The sequence below is a fragment of the Impatiens glandulifera genome, chromosome 1, assembly GCF_907164915.1.
Source record: "Impatiens glandulifera chromosome 1, dImpGla2.1, whole genome shotgun sequence".
NCBI classification, from domain to species: Eukaryota; Viridiplantae; Streptophyta; class Magnoliopsida; order Ericales; family Balsaminaceae; genus Impatiens; species Impatiens glandulifera.
The window spans coordinates 88,697,085-88,721,043 of NC_061862.1; the positions used below are offsets into that span (position 1 = coordinate 88,697,085).

Sequence of the window (23,959 nt, forward strand, 5' to 3'; positions counted from 1 at the left end):
AGAACTGTGGTTAATTTGGATACTTGGGTCGGATTGTGGGTTGACCCGCCTTTAAATTTAAAACGGTTAAAAATAAAATTAAAAATGCTAGATGTATGTTTCGAACTTGCAACCTAACAAAACAAGTATAACTCTTTAACCAACTAGGCTACAAAGACTTTATATTTTAAATTTAACACCAAATTTGATAAACGCGGAACGTTTTAATATTAATATAAGTTCAACTTTTTAACTAACTAATCTATATATATATAATGATGTTGAGTAAATGGATATTTGGGTCGGATTGTGGGTTGACCCACCCATAAACTTAAAACGGTTAAAAATAAAATTAAAAATATTATCCGTAATTTTTCTTCACGATTTTTTATATTATTAATCGTGCAAATGCACGGGCTAAAAGCTAGTTAGTATTAATAGTTCAATCTTAATTTTTACTGTATTCTATTTAATTAAAAATATAAATTATTATTATTTATATTATATTCTATATTTTTATTTTAAATATACAAAATACTTTATATGTGATAATTTAATAAAATAAAAGAAAAATATACTCGTTTTATATATAACCAATTCGTTTATATGTATTAACTATTAAAGTTTCATCTAAATCCTAGTTAATTTTGTTTACAAATTTATTAATTAATCAAAATTTAACTAAATAAATAATAATAAATCATCTTCTTCTCTCTCTCTTTTTTTTTTTTTCCTATCATCTTCAATCACTGCCTTTCTCTATTCTTTGTAAACTTCCATTAAAAAAAATGCAAAATTGTCATAACGATCACCAAAAAGTGTGAAGTTTTTATAATTTTTCATTGTCACTCTTCTCATATCTCATTTTCTATATCAAGCTTAATGTTGCTCTTAGCCATGCACTCTTGTTCTATTCTGGTTTAAAGGAACAAATGAAATCTTGTCTCAAAACTTAATTAGTAAATAATAAATTAAACAAAGCTTTGAGCTTTTAAATATCCATTACATCTTCAAACTGAAACACCAAAAGAAAAAACAGGAGATAACTGCTGGAAATAAGTACCTACTATTATTAATTAACTCACTACAGAGTCTTTTTATTTAACAACAAAAGCATGATGAAATCTAGCCTTTTTTTCTTCTCTTTTTTGTCTTTTTATACCATTGTGGATGATGCTACACTTTTTAAATTAGCTTAAGAGTTTATGGAAAATATAATAATATTCATGATAGAGTACTTGGAATCTTTTGTCCAGAGAATAAGGGACTCAAGACTTTAACGCCTTAATTTATTTGTCTGTGTTAATTGGGAAAATCTGAGACTGACTTGTTCATCAATTTCTTATCTTTTATGCTTTTTTTTTTTTTTGCTGAGAGTTGGTAATAATACTCAACTAGTTGGGTATCCTTTATTTTTTTATTTTCAATTATTAAAATATGAATGAAGGATCATTTAGCTAATTTGGTATAGCGCAATACTCGTGACTAAAAGATTGTGGATTTGAGCCTTCGTGACCATTCCGTGGAGTTTTGAAGTTTACGGATACTTAGAATTCTTCAATCCAACCGAAATGGTTATTTTATTTACAGATGGCAACGAGTACCCTACCTATCGGATAGTGAAGTACCCATTCCCGAACCTGATTTCCATTTTACTACCTGATAGCAACGAGTACCCTACCCATCGGGTAGTGAAGTACCCATCCCCGAACCTGATTTCCATTTTACTACCTGATGGCAACGGGTACCCTACCCATCGGGTAGTGAAGTACCCATCCCCGAACCTGATTTCCATTTTACTACCTAATCCCAATCCCAAATCCGACGGGTTTCTCTATTTCTATTACCATCCCTAATTTATCGGGTACTCGCTCCCGGACTAGTACCCCAATAAATATTTATATGATTGTAGAGATTTAAAAATATATATATATATATATATATATAACTTTGAAAATTTTAATAAAGACAAAAATACATAAGATACCCGATTACATACCTACTTAGTAGATTTTGAAAAAAAAAATTTGGTTGTTATTATAACTGAAGAAAAACTTAAAATGAAAGTTGAAGAGAAGTTAAAAAAAATTAAAGATAAAAAATGAGAATGAGAGTTTTGTTATTATAAAAAAATTAAGATTAAAAGTAATAATCATGAGAGGAAGAATCTTATTGGAAATATAAAAAAATAAAGTTAAGTGAAGCGTCGATAAAAACAAAATAAATAATATATTTATTATAATATTTGTCATGATTAAGCAAGTAAGAAGTCACATTATTCTTTAACTAATTTGTTTTTATTTTTAATAATTAATTTAATCGAGTATTAGGTTTCGGGTTTGGGATTCGCATACTCTTCATCCCCGAACTCGAACCCGATCAAGTACCTTCTCTCACAACTCATGTCTGACCCCGATCCCAATTTAAAATACCCGAACTCGATTATTGGGTACCCATAGGTATCAAGTATACCTAATTTTGTTAGGGATACATGGATGGTGAGCAACTCACGAGTGAAGATGAGAGTGTTGTGGTAGAGAAACTTATAGCCTTCATTTTAAAGACAAAATTGAGTGGACTAGATTATATTAGGATGGGTCAGTGTTTTGGCATGTACAGGGACGAATCTAGAAATTCGAGTTAGGGTGGACTTAAAAAAAGTTTGTGTGGGCTAAAAAACTAACGAGAAAAATAAGTTTTGTATTTTTTTTTAAAAGTTGGATAAAAATAGTGTATTAAATTAAAAAGATTTAGTGAGTAATGTCAAATTTTTACTGTAAAATCAAAAAGTTATTATTTATTTTGGGTGGGCTTCAACATACTCGAGTCCCTACATAGTTCCATCTCAGGGCATATACAAAATTTGTTCAATTCTTTTACTTAATTTTAAGTTGGGATTTTTGCATATTGCAAATATGTGCAGGTGAATAGGCACCCTGAATTTAGACAAACGAGGTGCTTGTTTATGGTAAGTAGAGATGGGGTTTAATAGATTTCTCTACCAGAAGTTAGTTTGAGAGGAATTCGGATCGAGACATATAGTTGGAGAATTGCTTAGTCTTAAATTGATTGAGGAGATTGTACTTATCTGAATGGAGAAAGGCGTGGACTGAAGGAGAAAAGAAAGATTTTAGGTTATGAAATATTTAAATTTTAGGTTGAAAAAGTGAATACAAAATAAATAAAATAAATTTAATAACGTTTTAAACTATTAATCTCATTACATTATCCGACAACGGATCTAGAACAGATAGCTGTAAACGACTCCGTTCATTTTAAATGAACTTAGGATAGTTTAAATGTCTAAGTAAACTAATTCTACACGTACATACATATAAATGATGAGATTAATCTCATACAAAACAAAATATAAATACATATTATCAACCAACTATACTAATTACATTTATTTTTACAACAGAAATTTAAAACAAATTTTATTATATATATATATATATATGGTTATCAATCAAATAATGTCTTTAAAATATTATATACTAAATCAAATATTGAAAACCCTATATATATACCTACATATCCAGATTTTGCAAGTATTTCAGATTTACCATGGGCGAGTCTTCTAAAATAGTGAGAGTTTGATTACGGCATATCATGAGTATAATTATTCTCGATTAGCCAGAGTTTTTTTTCAGTGATATGTTATTTTTTTATTTTTTTTTTAAATCTGCATTGTCATACTTTACAATCATTATTTTTCATGTAAACCATTTAAAAAAAATACTTACATGTTCCAAGGTATGGAATGGATGAAGATGTTGCTTTTCCTTTAACATCCACTCATATTTTTCAGATATTCTTGGATCGATGCTTTGACATAATCATCTTGGTCAGATGAGGAATGAGTTGAATTCTCTCATGCTATCTGCTTATTGTTTTTCTTCTGGTGTTTCCACCAATCTAAATAAGCATGGATTTCCAAATATCCTTCCTACAAGTGTCCTTTACCACCACAACATGAACAATATACTTTTAGCCCCCATTATCTCATCCAATAATAATCTTCACCTTTGAATAGTAGTACTCTTTAAGGTCAAGATCACATTTATGATGATGTCTTTCTGAAGGCCAAATCTCATCTATTGTTAGTTTTAACACTTTTATGAATCCTTGGATCAATAGTGTTCATGATCCAAGCACCCACCATGATGTGATTGATCAATATGAAACAGTTTTGGTCCACTTTTACTATATATTGTTTTTGAATTAAAGATTAAATTAAAGAGAAATAGAATAACATCACACCATAGGTTCACTTCTACTATTTCATGAAGAAGATTAGTATAACTATTCAAGATGGGTAACCATTTGATCTTAACTCATTGAACATTTCAAATTAAACATACCATCAGAAGAATCTCTATTTTCAATGTAGATTCTCTAACTGTAACAAGAAAAAAAAAAAACAATAAAATCCACCTACTCAAAGCAAATGCATTTTACATCCTTTTTGACAAAAACATGATAAAAACAAAAGATAAAAGCCACACACTAATGCACTCACACCCCGGAACATTCTTGAAGTAAATAATTACAACCACAAATAGACTGGGATTGAGAAATCAAGAGCATATAATAACCAAAAATGAAAAATTAACTCTCCAATCCATAACGCTAACCCACATTGATAAGGACAAATAGCAAATAATCTAAAGGTGGAGTGGAAAAATAAAAGAGATCAGGTTGCCAAATCCACCATGTAGCCTGAAATGAAGATGAAAAATAAAATAACAATGTCTAAAAAGTTCAATTTTGCAAACTTACTAAAAAAGGTCGGCTTTCTTCTTGTTCATATCTTGCTTCCATTTGGGCAATTTATAAAATGCACCTTTAGTCATTTCCATAACAGACTGAAATTCATCATCTGATAAATAGGCCTGTGAAAAGCAGAAAAAAAGTGAACATAAATATTATATCATTTGAATCAAGAAACAGCCATTAACAAATAAAAACACTTTTTGGAGCTGGAGCTGAAAATCTGGATTTAGATCAGAAAACGCAAAAGAAAAAAGTGTTACCAAATCCAAAAACCCAGATAAAGCTTTATCAAGTGTTATATATAGAGACAAACAAACAAACAAACCTCTCTACGTTTGAAATCAATTCCAGTAACTGGATTTTCGGAATGTGCCTTAAGAACTTCATAGCTGAAGAAACTTTGACCACTTTCGGTAACATTCTCTTCCTCCTGCTCTACAACTTCTTCTTGCTTCGGTTCTGAATTTGCACCATTGCTTTCTGAGACAGTTTCTTCTACTGTATTATTATTATTATTATTGACTTTTATATCGACAATCTCTGAAGCTGTTTTTGGATCTTCTATTTCTGAAGCATCTTGGCTCTTTGTTTCAGCTGCTGCATTCATCAAACTTAAAAACATGTTATAGAGCCAAAATAAAAATCTTAAGCCTTGTTTGATATGGGTTATTTGAAATTATTTCTAAATAACTCACTATCCAATCAACACTTTACTCATTGATAAAATCATTTAAATCATCAACCAAATTACCTTCTATTTAAAAATAAATAAATAATCATTATATATGTACACCCCTAAAAATAACCCCAAACAACCATGGCCTAGTTTGATGAACTTGGTTATATTTGGATTTAATCAAAATAACCCCTTATCCCATGATCAATTATTTTATCAAATAAATCATCAACTAAAATAATTAGATATCCTTATTTTTGAAACATTTTAAAATACTAAATATAAAAAGGATATAATCCACTTTTTCATCAAACATGTTATTTTGTTTTTCAAAATAATCAGATTATTTCAACAAAGAAAAACTACATCAAACATTTTTCATAACCTACATCAAACGGGGTTATTTGAAAAGAACCACCTGGTTATTCAAATAACCCCAGATCAAAAAGGCCTTATATTATCACAGTTTTATGCAATATGTTCAAGAGGGGTTAGGAAGAATAATAGATGGATAGTTTACATAAAAATGTTGATGGAATGATTACCAGGAGAATTGGTTTCTGGTGGAGGGGTGCGAGCTGATCGAATGGGCGAGGCATCTGGAGATGGTTTCTTTTCAGCTGTAAGAACTTGAGATAATGCAGCCACTGCAGCAGCTCTTTGCGATCCTTGACCTGATCCTGCTGATCTAGGAGTTGAATTTGCAGATCTAGGAGTTGTTGAAGGACTTTTGGTGCCAGAAGAAGGTCTAAAAGCAGAATTCAAGGCAGCTAATGCTGAGGCTCTTTGAGTTGGTCCACCACTTTGATTTGACCCATTCGACTTTTCCTGTGATTTTTCATTCAACTAAATCTTAAGCCGGTTTGTTTAATTTTATAATTCAAAATAAAAATATATTATTTCATTGCCTTGGAATCAAAGTCTTCTCTAGTTTTAAGAAACGTTAATGAAAGTTATTAGATGCAAATTATCAACAGTACCAGATCTATAATAAAGAATATAGATCAATGATAATGAGGTCCAAAATTTATTAAAAAACAATTGAGACCTTTGACAAGATTGAGAAAAAAGCTAAAAGGTGCAAAAAGTCGGTAGTTGAAAGGGAGCCTATAAATTACATGGCCGGATAAATTATGACCGTAAAGCAGCCGGACCAAAGCAGCTAAGAGCATCAGAATCTGTATTGATCTTGAATTCTAGATGTTTGTGTCTTGAGTTGTTCTTGTTGTTTTGTTATGTTGATGTTTTATTTGTCTTGTGCATGATAAAATATGACCACTCGGATCTATATACACTGATTTTATTTACGGATTTTCACCATATTTTTGCTCTTTCCCCAAAATAATGGATTAATGAAATGATTATTCCCTTAAAAAAGATTAATAAAGAATATATAGTGTTAGAAAGAAAAAAAACATACTCTTAGTAAAGTCTTCATATATAAATATATATATATATATATATATGCATAGAATAAATAAGTAAAAATGAGCATGCAATGAAATGGTTTCTTTAATGTACATGTTTGTAATCATATCACACAAAAAATTATAAGCATACCCAAGTTTATTATAAAATAATTGCTCGAGTTATAATTTATTGAAAATTTGAAAGCTTTTTCACTTTTAATTTGGCAACACAATCAATCAAAAACTCACATTAAAAAATTATGAAAAAATATAAAGATAAAAAACTATGTTATTTGTTATTAATTGAAAATATTCTCAGTTTATCGTTACATTTAGTTTTAAATTATTTTAAATGATAAGTTTCTATTTCATCAAATTTAAATCAAATTATATTAATTATTTGTTACATATATAAGAGATTTTGAACCTACTATATAAATAACAAGCAATTTACCTCCACGTTTTGACCTGTCCCAAAAAGCAGCATAATCTTCTTCTGGAACGAATTTCCAGTTGCCTAAAACAATGAAACAATTCAATTTTAAGAAAAAAAATTGATCTGATAAATCAATGTAAAACTGCAGAGGTGCTTGTAAGATAAGTATAAATGAACGTAAGAATAGATGGGAGCAGGTGATAAGAGAAATGAGAAGACAATAACTTTAGACAATGTTTATTATTCTAAGGTAAATAATTTGAAAATGAAGAGAAAAAGAGGTATAGCTATTGACCAAAAAAAGGTATAGCTGAGATATATAGCAATATTAAACTAAGAAGAACTCAAAGGAACTATTTGTTATCACAGTTTATGATCGGATCATGCTCTGAAAAAATCCACATTTGTTATGTTTGTGAAAAAAATCACAACAATATCTAAAAAATAATATTTATATCAAATGAAGACAAAAATCACACAATAATCTAAAACAAAAAATAATCTTTATACCAAGTGAAGTAAAAAATCATACAATCTGGATCATAATCCAGAAACTAATTAGAGTACTCATTCAGAAAACAATGTTATACCAAACAAAACAAAAAAAACTTAAAAAATCATACAATTGGATCATGATTGTGACAAAATACAAGTTTCTAAATAGGCTCAATACTCCCAATATTCCATCAAATACACCCCAAGAATGACAGTAAAGAAATCCATTAAATTTCCATTAGGGTAGAAGAAGCCCACTCTACTGAACCTTAATTATTGGAAATTTATCAAAAAGAAAAAAAAAATACATGTCAATCAAACTGGAGAAGGTTCTAGTTTTTCTTTTACACTGTTTTTATTCAAATAACAGAAACAACGTCGATTTTTAATTTAAGAACATAATAACACTATTAAGATAGTCCTTATAAAAGAACATTATATTCAGGTAGTAGGCACATACAGTTACTTTAGCAGGATCCCATGAAAAATATGTGGTGAAGAAGACAGGCTCATTTCCCTCGGAGACTTTGTACAAAGGAACATAAGGAGATAAGCCGTCAAGAGCCACAGCAGAGTCTATGTATTTCTGTCAGTAAAATATCAAACAAATAAGAGAAGGCTCACAAACAGATATTTGTTTTAATTTTATTTTTTTCAGAAAGGGTAAAGTTTTCATTATAAAGGATAATTTTTATGATTACAAATCATGCGGAAAAAAATACATGATCAACAAACAGATATATGTTTTCCACTTGAGCAGAGAACAGATGATGCAATACCTGGCTAATTTCGAATGCAGTTTGCTTCTCATTGGTTTCAACTGCTTGACCAACCCAAACAAACACTTCAGCATGTGTATCAAGTATCAATATATCCTCAGTCAGCAAATCATCTTGAGAATAGTTGTAAACTTCTTCAATCTACCATATTGAAATTTTATACCAACTTAGAGTCTGCTCAATACCAAAAGAATCAAATAATACAATTGCCTGCATTTACTCACCTCAATTTTTCCTGGGATTCATTTGTAAACAACAATAAACATTAAACTTGTTAGAGAAACCAACAATTAAGAGTGAAAAAAGTAATTTTCACATCCAGATCATACTTAACAATGAGAACAATCAATCAAAGCAGCTGCACAATGAACAGGCTTGCTATTACATCTTACCTTCTTTTGTGAAAGAAAATGTAAACAAATGTGGATCCCTGGTAATCTCTTGAGATACTTTTTTGCTGGTATAGCTTTGTTTCCCTCCTAAAGCAAACCAGAAAGCAGAATTCTCTGTTCCTTCTTTAGTATGCTTGACAGCAGCTCCAGGCTGAATGATTAAAACATATTTATGTTCAGGCATAACTTACGAGAAAGAAACTGCACCTTTAATTTCTACATCCAGTCATCCGAAGCGACCCACACAAAACATAACAACTATTTGTGTCAATTCATGAAAATTTCAAGGTAGACAATATATAAATGTCATTCTAGAAAACCTTAACTACCAACCAATTGAGAGTATAGATTCCTTCTAGAGCTTGTTTGATATTGGATTATTTGGGAAAAAACTTCCTTGATGTAAAAATGGATTATTTAGGTAAAATGACCAAAATATCCTTGGTATTTAATATTTTAAAATATTATAAAAACAAAGTAAGGGTATTTTAGTATTTTACTTGATTTGAATGATGGGATTGAAAAAGTGATGTTTGGTGGGATGCTGGATTATATGAAAACAATCCAAAATAATCCACATCAAACAAGCTTCTGTAGACAAAAAGGAAGCAAACTGCAACCCTAATGATGCCATGGCATTGCTTGGATCAGAAAAGAGAAGGAAAAAGAAAACTAATCAACTAAGAAGTGAAGCATTGTCTTCCTACTTCACCTTTCAGATCAATGGTGAAACCTTCAATAAAAATCATTTCCTTAATGGTGTTCCTTTTAAGAAAAATAGTACGAAAAAGGCAAACAAAAAGGAAATGATCAACAAAACCACAATTAATCAATTTGGCATGCCTTTTTCTGATCAAGTTTGATGAGCTTTGCATAATATAAATTTGTTTTTATCATTGATTTCAACAAAAACCACAGTTGCAACAATTTAAATAATAGACATGTAAGAGAAAGAGAAAATTAAATGGACTTGCAAAAGAGATAGATTAATGTGGTCAATTTGTCTGTAATATATCCCTAATTTTAAGATGACTTTGACTGCTAACTTCCGTTATTTACTCCATGTGCCATTTTCAAATTGCTCACTTTTCCATGTTAATAACATATTACTCCCTATTTTCTCTATGTGGAGAGAGGCACACCTTTAAGAAGTCGGCAATTTTTGCAGCTAACTGCTGCTGCTCAAAGGTGCTTTGATTCCCATGCCAAATAATCATAGATGAACCAGATTGCAGAATAAAACATTCATAAGAATTCAGCAATGTAGCAACCTGGCAAATAGCAAATATCAAATTATTAATGTGGAGACAGAAATGATCTATGTTCTCTGAATAGACCAATGGAAATTAAGAGTAATTCATGTTCCACTAATTTAAAAGTTATACATAATAAGAGAATCATCAAAAGGAGATAAATGCCATGGAAACAAAGTGAAATAACTTTTTTGTTCCTGCTTTTTAGCTCATCTTGGACAAATCTTATATTTAAAACTAGATTATTTATATAATTCAAATATTTATACTTCATCTTGAATCAATGCCAAGAGATTATTTTCTCCAACCGCTTAATATCATAGACATGAATCTTAGGGGTTATTAATCATGATCAATGGTCTAACATTATTCAACAACGAGGTCTCACATTTCTACATTACCTCGACTAATATAGTTAGCTTCATTTGCCCACCCTAATTTTGCCACTGAAAGGAATCTGAACTCTTAAGAACCGGTGAAAACAAGTTACACATTACAATCCATTCAAAAAGGTAAATGCTAACAATTAACTTAAAACTGTAACTTGAGTCAAGCAATAAGGAGACAAGTGAACCTGGAGAAACTCAAGAAAAATATAGATTTTGTTCTGTCTTATTCTCTCTCAAATTATCTCCTTCCATCCCATTTTAGGTGGTTGTTACTGTTCATCGGGTCTTTAAGAAGGAAATGTACAGATAATAGTATGTATATCACTGTTTCTAGGGAAAGAAGATAATATGCATTGGTGGTCTAGAAATTTTACAGAGATGGTGAGTTAAAAGGATAGTGGAGGAATTTTGTTTTTAAAGGATAGTGGAGGATTTTTTGGGGGGAGAATTAAAAATGAAACAACGGACTAAGTATGTAGCCCGCAAACACACTTAACCATTTAATCAGGCACAGAACTTGCCGCCTGACGTGCTCGAACCCAGGAACTTAGGGTTAGTACCCACCTCTTATTTGGACATCTGTTTTTTTCTACTGAGGTGCTTTCACAAAAATGAGATAAAGGGAGTTTTATTCATTCTAAAGGTGGGTCTAGGACATGAAACCTGATAACCAATAATAAAGTAGGAGCTATGATGATACCATTAAAAAATTTTTTATGAGAATATTAAATAACATGATTTTCCTAAAGAAAGTTGATTAGATTATGAGCATTACTTTGTTTAGGATTCCTTATTTATCTTTAGAGAAATGATAGGGAGAGGAAATTTGAAAGAGACAATCTGAAAGGGAATGACGTGGCGCGCAATGATTGGCTGAAAAGATAAAAAAATCTCTCTCCTTTTCTTTTTCCTTTTTCAGTCAATGACGTGATGCCACGTCATTTCCTCCCCAATTTCCCTCCCCATATCACTCCTTTAATCTTTATGCAGCATATAAAAATACAAGCATTGAGTTCTCGTTATAATCAACTTCCCTATTAAGAATATATCATTTATGTTTCCATCTGTAACAGAGCTCCATAGTATGATTAAGTGCTTCTTTACTTGCTACTGGCAATTGATAGGGGTCAACCAAAACCCAACCCAAACTCAAATTGAGTAGTTTGGGTATGACATTTTGGGTGGGTTCACTTTGGGTTGGGTTCAACTCAGGCTGGGTTCAGGGGTTACCTGAACACATTTATTTTTTACCCGAAAGAAAAGGATTATTTTTGTTGGGTTCAGCTTGGGCTACCTAGTCAAAAAATCTTACCCCTTCTTTCTATACCAGGAAAAAGGTTTTCTTTTGAGTCATTTCGAGTTGGGTTCAGTACAGGTTACCCAAACTACCTGAAAATATTTTTTCCTTTTTTTACCCGAACAAATTCTAGGTCTTTAGTTGGGACTCTTCACTCCAGAGTCATCCCGACAACGAAGCAAGAATTTTGAACAATATCTTTGTCATTTGTTCAACAACCATTTTTATATCAATAATAATTTGTCTCAGACTAAAAGAAATGAGAGAGAAAATGAGACTCGACATGGATTGAACATAAATAAGAGACTCAGCCATATGGAATGACGAACAAAAGACTTGGCTACTTGATGACAAACAAAATAGTTGTAGCAAAAAAAGAAAGAAAATATTAATATATTTTTTCTATAATGGATTTACCCAACTCATTCTAAAGAGTATAATGAATTGGGTAAATTTAGTATGTGTTGGGTTTACCCATAAGCTCACCCCAACATATTAATAATGCTTCTCCTATAGTCTCTAATTGCTTTAAATATTTTGTGTCTTGCTTTCAAGTTTTCCTCCTCTCCTTAGCCATGTGATATATTATCTGATTAATTTCGCTTGAAAGATTCTCCATCAAGTTTTTCATAAAAGGGAATATCATAATTAGCCTTCGAATTTCTTAACACAAATCAACAAGGCCTTAACCAATTTTCAAGTTCAAGTCGCAAAGAAAACAGGCAGAATGCTCTCAAAACAAATTCACTTTGTTTTGTATTAAACATTTGAACTAATAGAGCGGAATATTAATCTATTCAAATATAAGATTTTTCTCCAAAGTCAACAGCCAGTGGTTGATGTGATGTGAGAAACCCCTCCAAAAAAAGGGTTAATATAGCAAGACAAGCAAGTTTTGGTCCTATTCAAGATTTTATAAATTTAGGGGCCAATTTAACTTCTTCCTAAACCAGATGTATTTTGCCTAAAAGTACAACGGAGTCTATATATCCAAACAGAGTTAGCTCTAAGTTGTTTTATGGGATGGCATAACTAAACTAGAATAGTATTCAATGCTAGTTAACACATGCAGTAAAGGAATAAGGGCATTGCAAATAAGAGAGCTTGGAGGCATTATCTTATGATAGACTAAGTTGCTCAAATTACAAAATGAGTTAAAAGTTACATACCGCATCCACCTGAACTACTTTGTTGTTGTGTATGGAAGTCCCAGATATGTTGATAAGTGCAACAGATTCTGTGGTGTATGTTTCATCATTTAAGCCTTTGTCTGCCACATAGTTTTTGTACCCAGAACTCATTCCCCCCTTAAATGACAAGGCAAGTCTATCATGCATCGAGTATAATTTTAAGGTACTTTGTGAATCTTAGGACTGGTTACAGCTAAAAAGAATACCTTAAGGACAACCATTGGCTGGAAGATGGAAACAAATTGTGGTGGTTCTTTCCCCTGATATATCCGACCCTAGATGGAGAATAGAATAAGATTCAGTTTTCTCAATGCTACAACCCAAGATAATAAGCTATCAAATATGACCGCACCTGCACAGGTCTACTCTTTAGTGAATTGCACATGGTAGTAGCTAGTCGAGCTGCCATCTTTTGATCATCCTGATGAAGTTGAATAAGAAACAAGTTAACATGATTACTTCAAGAAAAAACAAATTTGACGACCCCAGCCAACCAACAGTTTTCTGACAATAGAGAAGCACTAGATAGAATTTAAACAATTAATCATTTCCCTAAATATTAGTACTTGTTTTTTAATTTTTTAGAAAAAGGTCAACTTTTTGTTATAAAAAATGTGGACGCCCGGAGCGTTCAGGAGTAGAATCAAAAAAGGGAAACAACAAACGAAGCAAAAAGTAAAGATAGTTCAAACCCTATTAAGCCAAAGCAATTCCATCCGGTATAACAATGTAGATAATAGCACCCCACGTTCACAGATTTTGAAAAGATAAAAAACAGTTTTAGCTAAAATCATATACCTATATGCAGTAATTTGTCCAGGCACATACTGTGATGTAATTGAACTAATCAAAATGACATGTTTTCTTATTCAAATGGCACATTTAAATCGGATCCATTTTACCCAGAAACCAACCACCAAATAGAACAGGGATCTCTTTGCCTTCTTTGTGAATCAAATAGCTTTCATGGGTGGTCAAGCACACCAAAATAGAACAAACACCATAACATAAAACATTTCCTTTTTCTCCATAAAAAACTCCAGGTTAGAATTTACCTCAATGCTATCCTTTCCAATCCAGCAGCACAGATAGTAATCTTCTTTCTTATCGCCGGAATGATAACTGTATAGGACAATATAGCAGTCTCCACTATAAAATTTACCAATATCCTCCTTGGGCACAGGAGTCTTGGCACTGCCATTAATGCGCCATACCTTGAAAAGATCAAAGTAAAATACAAGTATATCAATAAAAGAGCTAGCATAATCCTACTAATTCCATGTTGTAACTTGTAACCATATGATAGTAGCCTTACTTCAATTTTTCCACCACCTTCGAGCAGTGGTAGAACCTCCTCATTTACTGGAGCAGCCTTAGTCATTCCCTTGACACCACCACCTTGCTGCTTCAGCAAAGCTATCAAACAAGAGACATAGATTGGTAAACGGAAAGAGAACTAGAAGAGACTATAGAGTGTTTCAGAACTCTGAAGAAGGATTACCTGCAACTTTTCCTCTTCCTTCCTCGCCAGTAGAGGGTGTTGATACAGATGGCCAGGAATCAAAACTGGACTTAAATGAATGTGTTTCATAACCTTGAATAACTCTAGTTATACGTGTTGATTTTGGCTTATTTTGGCTGCTTATGAATTCCTGTACAACATATTTGATGGAAAATTAATATGGAATAATATGACATAAGGGAAAAAAAATACTAAGCCTGTGAAGCAAGTACCTCCACTGCCTGGGTGGCAGCTTTCCTTTCCTCTATTTGAGTTACACGGCCAAACCAAATAAATATCTCAGCACCACAGTCCAATAAATAGCATTTGTTATTTTCCAAAATAGATTTGGTAAGTTCGCCATCTACAGGCTTCACCTGATCATCAATGATGCTGCAAGAAGTGTGTAACCATCACGGTTAACATCTCATATGGATTCAAGCACCAAAAAAAAATGCAATTCTTGTTTGACTTCAGAGGGGACATAAAACAATTCTTTCAAGTTTTAATCTGAACACAAGTTAGATAATCAATTGAGATTTCTATAAAAATGAGGATACCCGTCAACTTAAAGCATCTGAAGGTGGGATATTAAACGACATAGGAACTCATAACTAAATTTGACATAAACCTTCAGAAGTACAGCATAATAAATTGCTAAGGATCGGCCAACTCATAGCTTTAGATGAATAAAATATTTTTTACCAACAAAAGGAATAGCCTAACTCACAAACAATAATAAGAAAAATACTGCAACTCTCGATGAACTTATGAAGATATAGAAGATATATACTCTAGTTATCAATTGTTCAAAAAGAAAGAGACAACTAACATCTTGCACTTCAAGGAAACCATAATTCAGAAGGAAAACTAAATAAGATTGAAAACAGAAATAAATGTATTTAAGCAGATAAAAAAAACAATAGTAGACACACCCAACGACACTATCTAGACCAAACGTAAGAACTAAGAACTTTCACTATGGGATAGTGATACACGGGGAAAGGATATTAAGGTTAATGCACTAAGGTGGAGGTTACAGTTACTAGTAGTAGTTAATTGAATAACGGCAACAATTATTAGTAACAGAAACAGTTGGGCCTGATAGGAACTGATTCAGGCGGGAAAAACAGTTGAGGCTAAGCACTCAAATATCAGCCAAACAGGAAGGAAAACTATTGATCAATTTGTTAAACTCTTCGGTTAATTCTTGTTCTCTCTCATCCCCATTGTATTCACCTAACAGTTAGGGTTCTATCTCCCTCTATTAATTCTTCACTACTCATCTCAATATAATTTTTTTATCTTTTATATTCAAGATTTACACCTAATTCTACTTCAAGGTATAACAAATAGTTACATAAATAGGTCAATGAACTTGCCTAAAATATAGAGTTTGTATCATGAACAACGGAAAATAAGTCAATTTTGGTGGCTAAAGTAGATGAAAAGTGGATATCAGATCAAATTGGACAGAATTCGTTACATTCACTTGTGATGCTAACATGTAACTTATTAAAAGCTTTTTGTGTTGTGGAATAGTCATTCCTCCATTTATTTTATGAACAACATACCCTCATATGCTAATATTCTTGAGCTTGCATTATTGAATCACAATTGGCGAATTTTAACTAATATAAGCATTATTTTTTATATATATAACCTCAAATGCTAATCTGTATAAAGTCCCTCTATCACTAACCCATCATACAGAAGAGCATGGAATCCACATCTATCATGGAGCCAAAACTCGACTGTTGGGAGTCAGAGGTGCATCTCTTGATAAACAAATTAAAGTAATCCAACCCGATTTTACTGGAGTGAATACCATAATTTACATACATTCGGGGTATATTTTGGAATTGTTGTTTTTAACAAAGCTTATCAAGAATAATGAGGTCAAGCTTCACACGTGATATGTCTTTATTAACTCTAAATCCATTATCAACCTTATCAAATAGGTTATGATCTCTCACTCCTAATACATTTATTCAAGCTAGAATTCCACAACAAGGTCTAAGGAGGTCTAACTGAACTCCAACAGTTATATGTTTACATCTTTAACATATAGTGCACTCAAGCAGCACCAAAACAAATGTCTTCCTCTCAATATTCTCCTTCTACAGATCAGCACTACTATAAGTTAGAAGGCTGTGATATAAGGGGAAAGGGTTAGGGCTAATACCCTATGGTGGAAGTGTACGATTGGGAAGCCTAACAGTATAGTTGAAGTATGCGGATGGGAAGCCTACCGGTTAGGATAAGTGGCGGTTATTAATAGAGTAATATAAATAAAATAGTTGTTGTTATGTTGTAGTTATGAAATGAATTAGTTGAATACTCTTATTAGAGATTCTCTCTCTTCCCCATTGTATTCTCCCTAGCAGCTAGGGTTCTATCTTTCTCCATTGCTTTATAACAAATTCTAATACAAGGTACACCAGGACGCTACCATTTTAGGTTAGGTTCAATTTCAACTAGTTCAGTACCTAAATCCACAAAAAAGTTTAGGGAGAACTTTTTTTAATTTACCAGCATCAGCATGTTCTGCATGTAAATCTTTGTCAATGTATTGATAATTAGTTTCAGTTCAACATATCAACTTTCAACTGCATACATAACAAAAAAGGACAACATACCATTCGTATACTACATTATATAATCATTGTAAGGGAAAAGAGTACCTGTAAAGTTTAGGTGCGGTCTTCTCAGGAATAACATCGTCCTCAGTAAGGGTCCTTTTGCTAATTGGTGCAAACCCACCAAAGATGACCCAAAATTCGCCAGAATCTGATTCAGTCTGCAGCTTCCCATCATCTAGGATAGCAAACAACATTAGAATTCAAAACTTGCAAAAGATAACAAAGAACTCAAAATAGATTCGATGTTATCACTAAAGCATACAAAATTTAGCTTACCAACTATTGCAACATCGCACTTCCCCTCATGATACTTATCCTTGAAATATTGAATCACTTCCAAAGCCTTGGCCCTTTCCTGGATGCTGGAGTTGGCACCATTGAATTGAAAAATCTTCTCTTTGGTATCAAGGATAAACACATCGTCATGATTTAGTGAAGAACGGGAGAAGGGGACCTAAACAACATGGAGACAAGAAACATAACTCATTATACTATTCATCTATAGTTTCATGAAAGAAATGTCAAAATGGGAAGCTTTTGTACCTGCTTCAACCTAACATTTCGCTTCCCTTTACAAATATATAATCGTATTTCAAACTCTTCCTCCTCTGGCTTCTTAAAACCAGATGCAACACCACCTTCCAGGGGTACAATGCATGGCTTGAAGTAAGACAAAAACTTTTCAGATTCAAAGCCTTGGAGCTCCCTGTGTTGCACAGCTCGGCCACCAAGAACGGCATCAAGTTCAACAGTTTTAATAGCTGCAGTTCCAGCTTCATCCTATTAAGTCCATAACAAGTATAAGGAAATCAAATCTGAAAAAGCAAGGAGAATTTTGTGATACTGAAAAGGTTGGAGAAAAGGCAAACCTGGCTTGTATCTTTTCCAAGCCAGAAATGAGCATCATATAGATAAGCACCTCCCTTTCCAGCAGTTGTCTGCACAAACAAGCATATAGAGCCATGAAATAGATGTTTGTCCAGTCTCAAGGAAAACGACTATTTCCATAAAAATTGTGTCTCTGTCTGATTAAGTCTATTAGCACACTGAATTGATGATGAATCAGAGACAAAAAAAAATCTCCAAGAACCTGCAAGACAATGTATGAATCGCCTGAGTAGAATTTTCCATAGTCAGATTTTGGTAAAGCCACAGGCTGGAAGTTCTCAATTCTCCATATTTCGGTCCCTCTATGAATATGTTAAGGTCAAATACAACTGAATGTCATTAGAAAAAAACAAACTTAATAAATATATGCATATACTCAGACCAGGCAAAATAACAAGAACAAAATAATTGTTCCATCAGTTAAAAGATACATTCTCTGCCCCGCCCCTTGAAATGCAGGTTCCAGAGCTTTCGCTGATCCAGACATTGTTTGATATTTTTATTGTTATCCTTCCAGAAAGTATAAAGACGTCCAAAATCACACGTGCAGTTGAGCGGATTTCCTCAAAAGACAAAACTACAAAGGCACCAGTTTATGCAGAAGTAATAAAGATATGAGTATCATCAAAACAGTATCCTAGCCAGACAAACAACAAATTGATTTCATCAGTCTTAAGTCAACATTAATTACAAAGAATGGACAAATTATTCTCAACTTGTTAAAAGTTGTCATTAAGATGCTTTCTCTCGGAATCACCAAATGAAAGCATTACTTACAAAACACGGTATGAAAATGCTACCTTTTGTAGCTGGCAATCTGTAAGGTGAGTAGGTGACAATAACAAAGTTACATAACTCCCAATCAATCATGTTAAGCGAGCACATAAATTCAGGATAATTATCTTCCCTTCACTGTACATTGCAAAAATGAGCTCATGTGATGATAAAAAAATATTTACCTTGGGAGTGCTAATAATTTGTTTATACCAAAGCCATGGAGATTCTACATGCCTACAGTACTAATGAATATTTTCCATTTTTAAAAACATAATAATTAAACAATATCACCACATTTCTGAAGTAAAACAGCCTGAAATGCTGAAGAATTGGACTACAAAACAATTAACTCTACATATTTGGTCAAACGCTTCTTCCCTCGGCATACTAAAGGAGAACACAAGCTAAAACCTCAAAAAATGGATTGTGGTTGGGCCACATTTCATACTATGGTCAAGATTCCATCAATTTGTCCTGAAATGTAGTCCTTACTGAAGTTCACTCAGTTGGCATCCCAACTATGGGCATACCAGCCTGTAAGAACTACAACATTGAAATCATTCAACCTCATTCAATAAGCCATTTAATTTCTTGAACTATCATCTATTTAATCCCTTGAGCTATCTAGGCTAGTCTACTTGTTATCAAATGACCTAATTAATGGCTGAGGAGAATAAATTGGATAAGAGAAATAAGCGGGATTTAACTTCTTTTTTCCCCTAATAAACAGATTCTTTTCACTCTGACTGATTAACTGAATGTAATAAGGAGCAATGTAATCTTACCTAGCATTAAAAGGAACGTAATTACTTAGATAAACACAAACTCAAATAAAAAAGCTCTTCTACTGAGATCAGAAGTTCGCCAGTTCGAGATTAGCAAAGAAAACACATAGTTAAATTGAAACAGCATACAACATACAGCATACAGTTTAGATCAAAATAAGAGAATGCAAATCAAATCAAATCAAATCAAATCGAATTGGAAAAAAGATAAGGAAATGGAGTTCCGTGAAAGACGAAGCGATGAACATACCTTGGAAGATCTCTTTAAGCTCTTTCTCTCACTTGAAGATGACAATGAGGTGAGTCCAGTAGAGAGAAATTGAAGTGAAATGGTGATGAAAAGAAAGAAAAAGTGTTCAAGAGATAGAGAGAGAAAGAGGCGTTTGTTTGCTGTAAAGAAAGTGAATAATTGCATTCCAACTTTTTAGGCTTTTGAGATTTGCGAAAATGTAAAGACCAAAAAAACTGTGCTTTCTCAAAATAAACGAAGGAGCGACAGAACCTGCAACGTCCCGCCCCCTTGGTTTTAATTATCTTACACTTAAATTAACATTTTAGGGGTGCTCTTACTTTTATTTGACCAATTTTATTTATTTCTAAGTTTTGATTTGTATATGTTAGGTGACCAATTTAATCTTGATTTTTAAGTAGAATCGTTTATAGTTTGTAAACTCGTAAAATTTAAATTTATATGAAATCGCAAGAGTTTAATTTGAAAAAATAATAGTTATATATTATTATTATTATGTATATATATAATTAAATAATTTATATTAATCAATTTTATAAAATTATATTTTTCAAAATAAAATTAATTAAAAAATAATAATAAGTGAATATCACTGTAAAAAAAATTTACTTATAAAATTAAAATAAATAATAACTTTATTTTTTATTTTTTAAATATAAATATGTAAACTTTTACAATTTAAAATTTAAAATTTAAAATTTAAACTTAATGAGAAATAAATCGTAAAATCGTGTAAGGTACTACTCTGAGATTTTAATAGCTTGGGATTGAAATAGATTTAAACTTCTTGGGTTTAAGTTTTGGAGAAAAAAACGTTTAAATTTTTTGTCTAATTAAATTTTAAAATCTCATTTAATTTGACAAAATAATAAATTCTAAAAAAATTTAATTTAAATAAAAGTCTCTAGCAGTTATGAATTTTAACTAATTGAAATTCATTAATTATATACACCTAACTAAATTAAATGATTGCAATTTAATTTCTCATTTGAAGCAAATTAACACATGTTCACTAATTGAGATTCATTAATTATATACACCTAATAACTTAAAATGATTTCAAATTCATTTCTCATTTGAAGCAAATTAAGAAATTAAGAAATGGTAAATGGTGAAATATTTGTATTAATCTCCCTATAAAACAAGTATTTCATAAAAGCAAACTAGTATGTGTCTCACATCTTCTAGTATCAATAAAATTTAAATAAAATAACATAAATTTATTATAAGAATATAAATGACATTTTTTGTTCAAACCTTAACAGTATATTTAAGACATTTCATGACACCAAAAACCATACATAAAAAATAATATTCTTATACAGAAACTTAATTAAACATATATTTATAAATTTATTAATGTTTTATCCTTCAAACCTAAATCCAACTCCAAACAGTAGTATTATGAATCAAAATTCAATAGTATAAAATGGATAAAAATTAAATTAATTAAAAGGTTGTTCTAGACCTTCATTTTGATACCAAATACTTGTTCTATGATTGGTTCAAGAGAAATGGATAAATTAAAGAAGAGTGAACAACAACCCTTTTCAACTAGTATTAACATCATTCTTTTCTCTTTTACACTTCCTTAATAACTTTGGCCTTGGTTTTGTGGGTCTTAAATTGCAAGATTGGAAACCAACCATAACTCTTAGAATCTGAACTAACTTATCTTCAATCTCAGCCCCATTAGGTTCAAGATAATGCAAAATCCGTGCAATGGCTTCCAATGTACTCTTGCACCCACTAAATGGTTCCTTCCTAAGAATCAAATCGGAATCAAACATAGTGCCACCATCCTCTTTTTCATCATAGTCTAAACAAATAGGAACAGCAAACTTTGATAGAAATGGTAAACTTGCGTCTACCATCTCTTTTGCATGCTTCCAAGTTCCATCAAAAGCAATCAACATGTAGTTGCTAATATGAGATGCGGTTGGGGTTGACAGAAACTGGCCGATTTCAACTGCAGTAGAAGAATTCGTACCTGAAATGAAGATCAATAGTTGTCGGAATAAATATGAGTTCCACGAAAAATTCAGTCAACCCAGAAATTTTAAAAACCAATTAGGAAAGAAGTTTATATCAAAAGTTCATTTTTCTATTTAACTTGCAACATGCTTGTTTTCTTGCCTGAACCTACTTCTCATCTTCAATTAACCAAATGAAACAAATATTTTACCTAAAGAATGAGATTAAGGAGGTGCAAAAATTGGGCAGAGGTGATTTAAGAACTTAAGGAAGCTAACCAATAACTTACAGCAGGTACATGAAACGAGCCTTTGATGCGTCTTTCGGAAGAAAAATGAACTTCAATCATTTTTTTCTTAAACTAGAACACATATCCAAAGGAGTTGGAGTATCAAATCGCTAAGATCGTCAAATGGAATCCATTTAAAACCATGTTCTAACTATACTGGAACAAATGATTAGACATCACACGTGCACACATTCACCAAATAAAACAAAGGACAACCTCAACATCCTGAAATTGAACTCATAAAGTATTCTCTTATATCAAAAGGTCTTCATAATGATCACTTAATTAATACCTTTTGGTGTGGGCATGATGGAAATGTTCTTTATTTTTTCTCATAGTCAATGTTTCATTTCGTGTTTTGAGTTCTTTCTCAGTTTTAGACTTCATCTACCTCTTATGTATGCCTTTCCTCCTCAAAACTGAAAAAAGTGATTACCCTATAATCATTCTTCATTGGCAATCATATATCTCCAACAAAGTTTCATATCATAGAAAGCCAAAAGGATAAAAACCATTCCACTATCCTTAAAGCTTATAATAACTTTAGGTTAATCCAAAATGACTTTGGAGAGAAAGAGGGAAAATTCTTCATAGACAACCCTGTTTCACGACTACAATTGTCCAACAATCGAGCAACAAATTCAATTGATTGCAATCTTCATATGAATGACCATCTCTATTGATGTATCTGCCTATGTTAAGTTCACAAGTTCAAAGCAATATGGTGTCACTACTACCTGGGCTCCTCCAAATTCCAAATCCATGTTAGATGTGTTCATGAAGAAAAAACAAAACTAACTACAACAAAATCATTTAGTCTTTAGCATCTTACTAGTCAAGAACACCAAATCTAAGTTAAAACTAAGCTCCAATCCAATTGTGTAAACAAGAACACATAATCAACAACATAGTACATTACTCTTAAGTAAAGAAAAACAATGCAATTGAAGACAAGCCTCATCGTTGCAGGAATCATTTAGTACAATATATGCTATATGTGTCTGACATTCCACCAAATTTCCTACCTCATCTGAATTCCATCTAAAGGTTATGGTTTAAGATAAAAAAAAATGCTGTGAATAAAAAGTATCCTTTACCAGGGAAGAGATAGATGGACCTGAACTGATGGTCAGGATTCTCAACAGCGGCGTCATGAAGAGAATCGAGGAGAGGAGAATGACCATAGCAGAGCCGCCGGCCAACCAAAATAGTGCAATTGCGGAGGCACTTGACGAGGACAGGCACTGTAGCCAGCTTGTGGCGCTGCTCGTGAGGGTGTTGGAGAATCAGCACTTGAGTTCCCGTCAAGATGGGTTCTTTAGGTATTGTATCGCACAGGCACACACTTACCGGTCTGTCGCAGCCTCCGGTACATCTTCTCCGACGAGGAGAGTCTTGGAAGCTGAATAAATCATCTCCGGTGGTGGTTATAGTGTCTGGCGGCGACCCAGATTCCTCCACTGCCATAGATGGTTGACTAAAACTTCAGCATTAGTTAGTGAAGGAGGGTTTGTTTCATAATATTTCTATTTTAAATGAGATATTGGTTTTGATTTTATATATGTTTTATCTTTATATTAATAAATAATTTTAAAATACATCATTTATTAATTTTTTTTTGTAATAAAGTCTGAAATATATCACTTTATTATATTAAAATTTAAACTATTTTATTTATTTTTAATTTAAATATTTTTACTTTGTTTTTTAACTTTTTTTTAATTTATTTTTGTTAAACTTCTTTTTTATTAATATTTTTTTTATAAATAATAAATTATTTAA

The 23,959-nt window shown here is 32.0% G+C and overlaps 2 protein-coding genes across 4 annotated transcripts; both read right to left on the reverse strand.

Annotated features, from left to right (window-relative positions):
• Window positions 1-4,394: 4,394 nt before the first annotated feature.
• Window positions 4,395-20,076, reverse strand: LOC124919226 (villin-2-like). 3 transcript variants are annotated; one of them, XM_047459422.1, is made up of 24 exons: window positions 19,915-20,076; window positions 18,534-18,679; window positions 18,305-18,404; window positions 18,084-18,152; window positions 17,758-17,994; window positions 17,491-17,668; window positions 17,257-17,389; window positions 14,806-14,965; window positions 14,573-14,723; window positions 14,387-14,487; window positions 14,127-14,285; window positions 13,424-13,492; window positions 13,278-13,346; window positions 13,051-13,188; window positions 10,085-10,213; window positions 8,943-9,093; window positions 8,775-8,785; window positions 8,551-8,691; window positions 8,232-8,357; window positions 7,295-7,357; window positions 5,977-6,259; window positions 5,081-5,352; window positions 4,762-4,874; window positions 4,395-4,701 (listed from the first exon to the last, which is right to left on the reverse strand). In XM_047459422.1, coding segments are annotated over exons 2-24 (2,910 nt in total). In that variant the 5' UTR covers window positions 18,590-18,679; window positions 19,915-20,076; the 3' UTR covers window positions 4,395-4,700. The 3 variants fall into 3 exon arrangements, with proteins under 3 accessions (XP_047315378.1, XP_047315377.1, XP_047315379.1); XM_047459421.1 differs by adding an exon at window positions 18,903-18,919 and having other exon boundaries at window positions 4,395-4,874; XM_047459423.1 differs by having other exon boundaries at window positions 4,395-4,874; window positions 5,081-5,349.
• A 1,275-nt stretch (window positions 20,077-21,351) lies between these two features.
• Window positions 21,352-23,687, reverse strand: LOC124922123 (tRNA-uridine aminocarboxypropyltransferase 2-like). Its single transcript, XM_047462849.1, has 2 exons — window positions 23,275-23,687; window positions 21,352-21,904 (listed from the first exon to the last, which is right to left on the reverse strand). The coding sequence occupies exons 1-2, from the start codon at window positions 23,642-23,644 to the stop codon at window positions 21,465-21,467; spliced, it is 810 nt and encodes a 269-aa protein (XP_047318805.1). The 5' UTR covers window positions 23,645-23,687; the 3' UTR covers window positions 21,352-21,464.
• Window positions 23,688-23,959: the final 272 nt, after the last annotated feature.

Excerpts from the sequence above, each read along its gene's own strand:
- LOC124922123 (XM_047462849.1), bottom strand. The coding sequence starts at position 23,644 with ATGGCAGTGGAGGAATCTGGGTCGCCGCCAGACACTATAACCACCACC. Across the intron at positions 21,905-23,274 it reads GTCCATCTATCTCTTCCCTG|GTACGAATTCTTCTACTGCA; the intron begins GTAAAGGATACT and ends TCTTCATTTCAG.
- LOC124919226 (XM_047459422.1), bottom strand. The coding sequence starts at position 18,589 with ATGTCTGGATCAGCGAAAGCTCTGGAACCTGCATTTCAAGGGGCGGGG. Across the intron at positions 9,094-10,084 it reads AAATTGCCGACTTCTTAAAG|CCTGGAGCTGCTGTCAAGCA; the intron begins GTGTGCCTCTCT and ends TTAATCATTCAG. Across the intron at positions 8,358-8,550 it reads CTGCATTCGAAATTAGCCAG|AAATACATAGACTCTGCTGT; the intron begins GTATTGCATCAT and ends TTTTACTGACAG.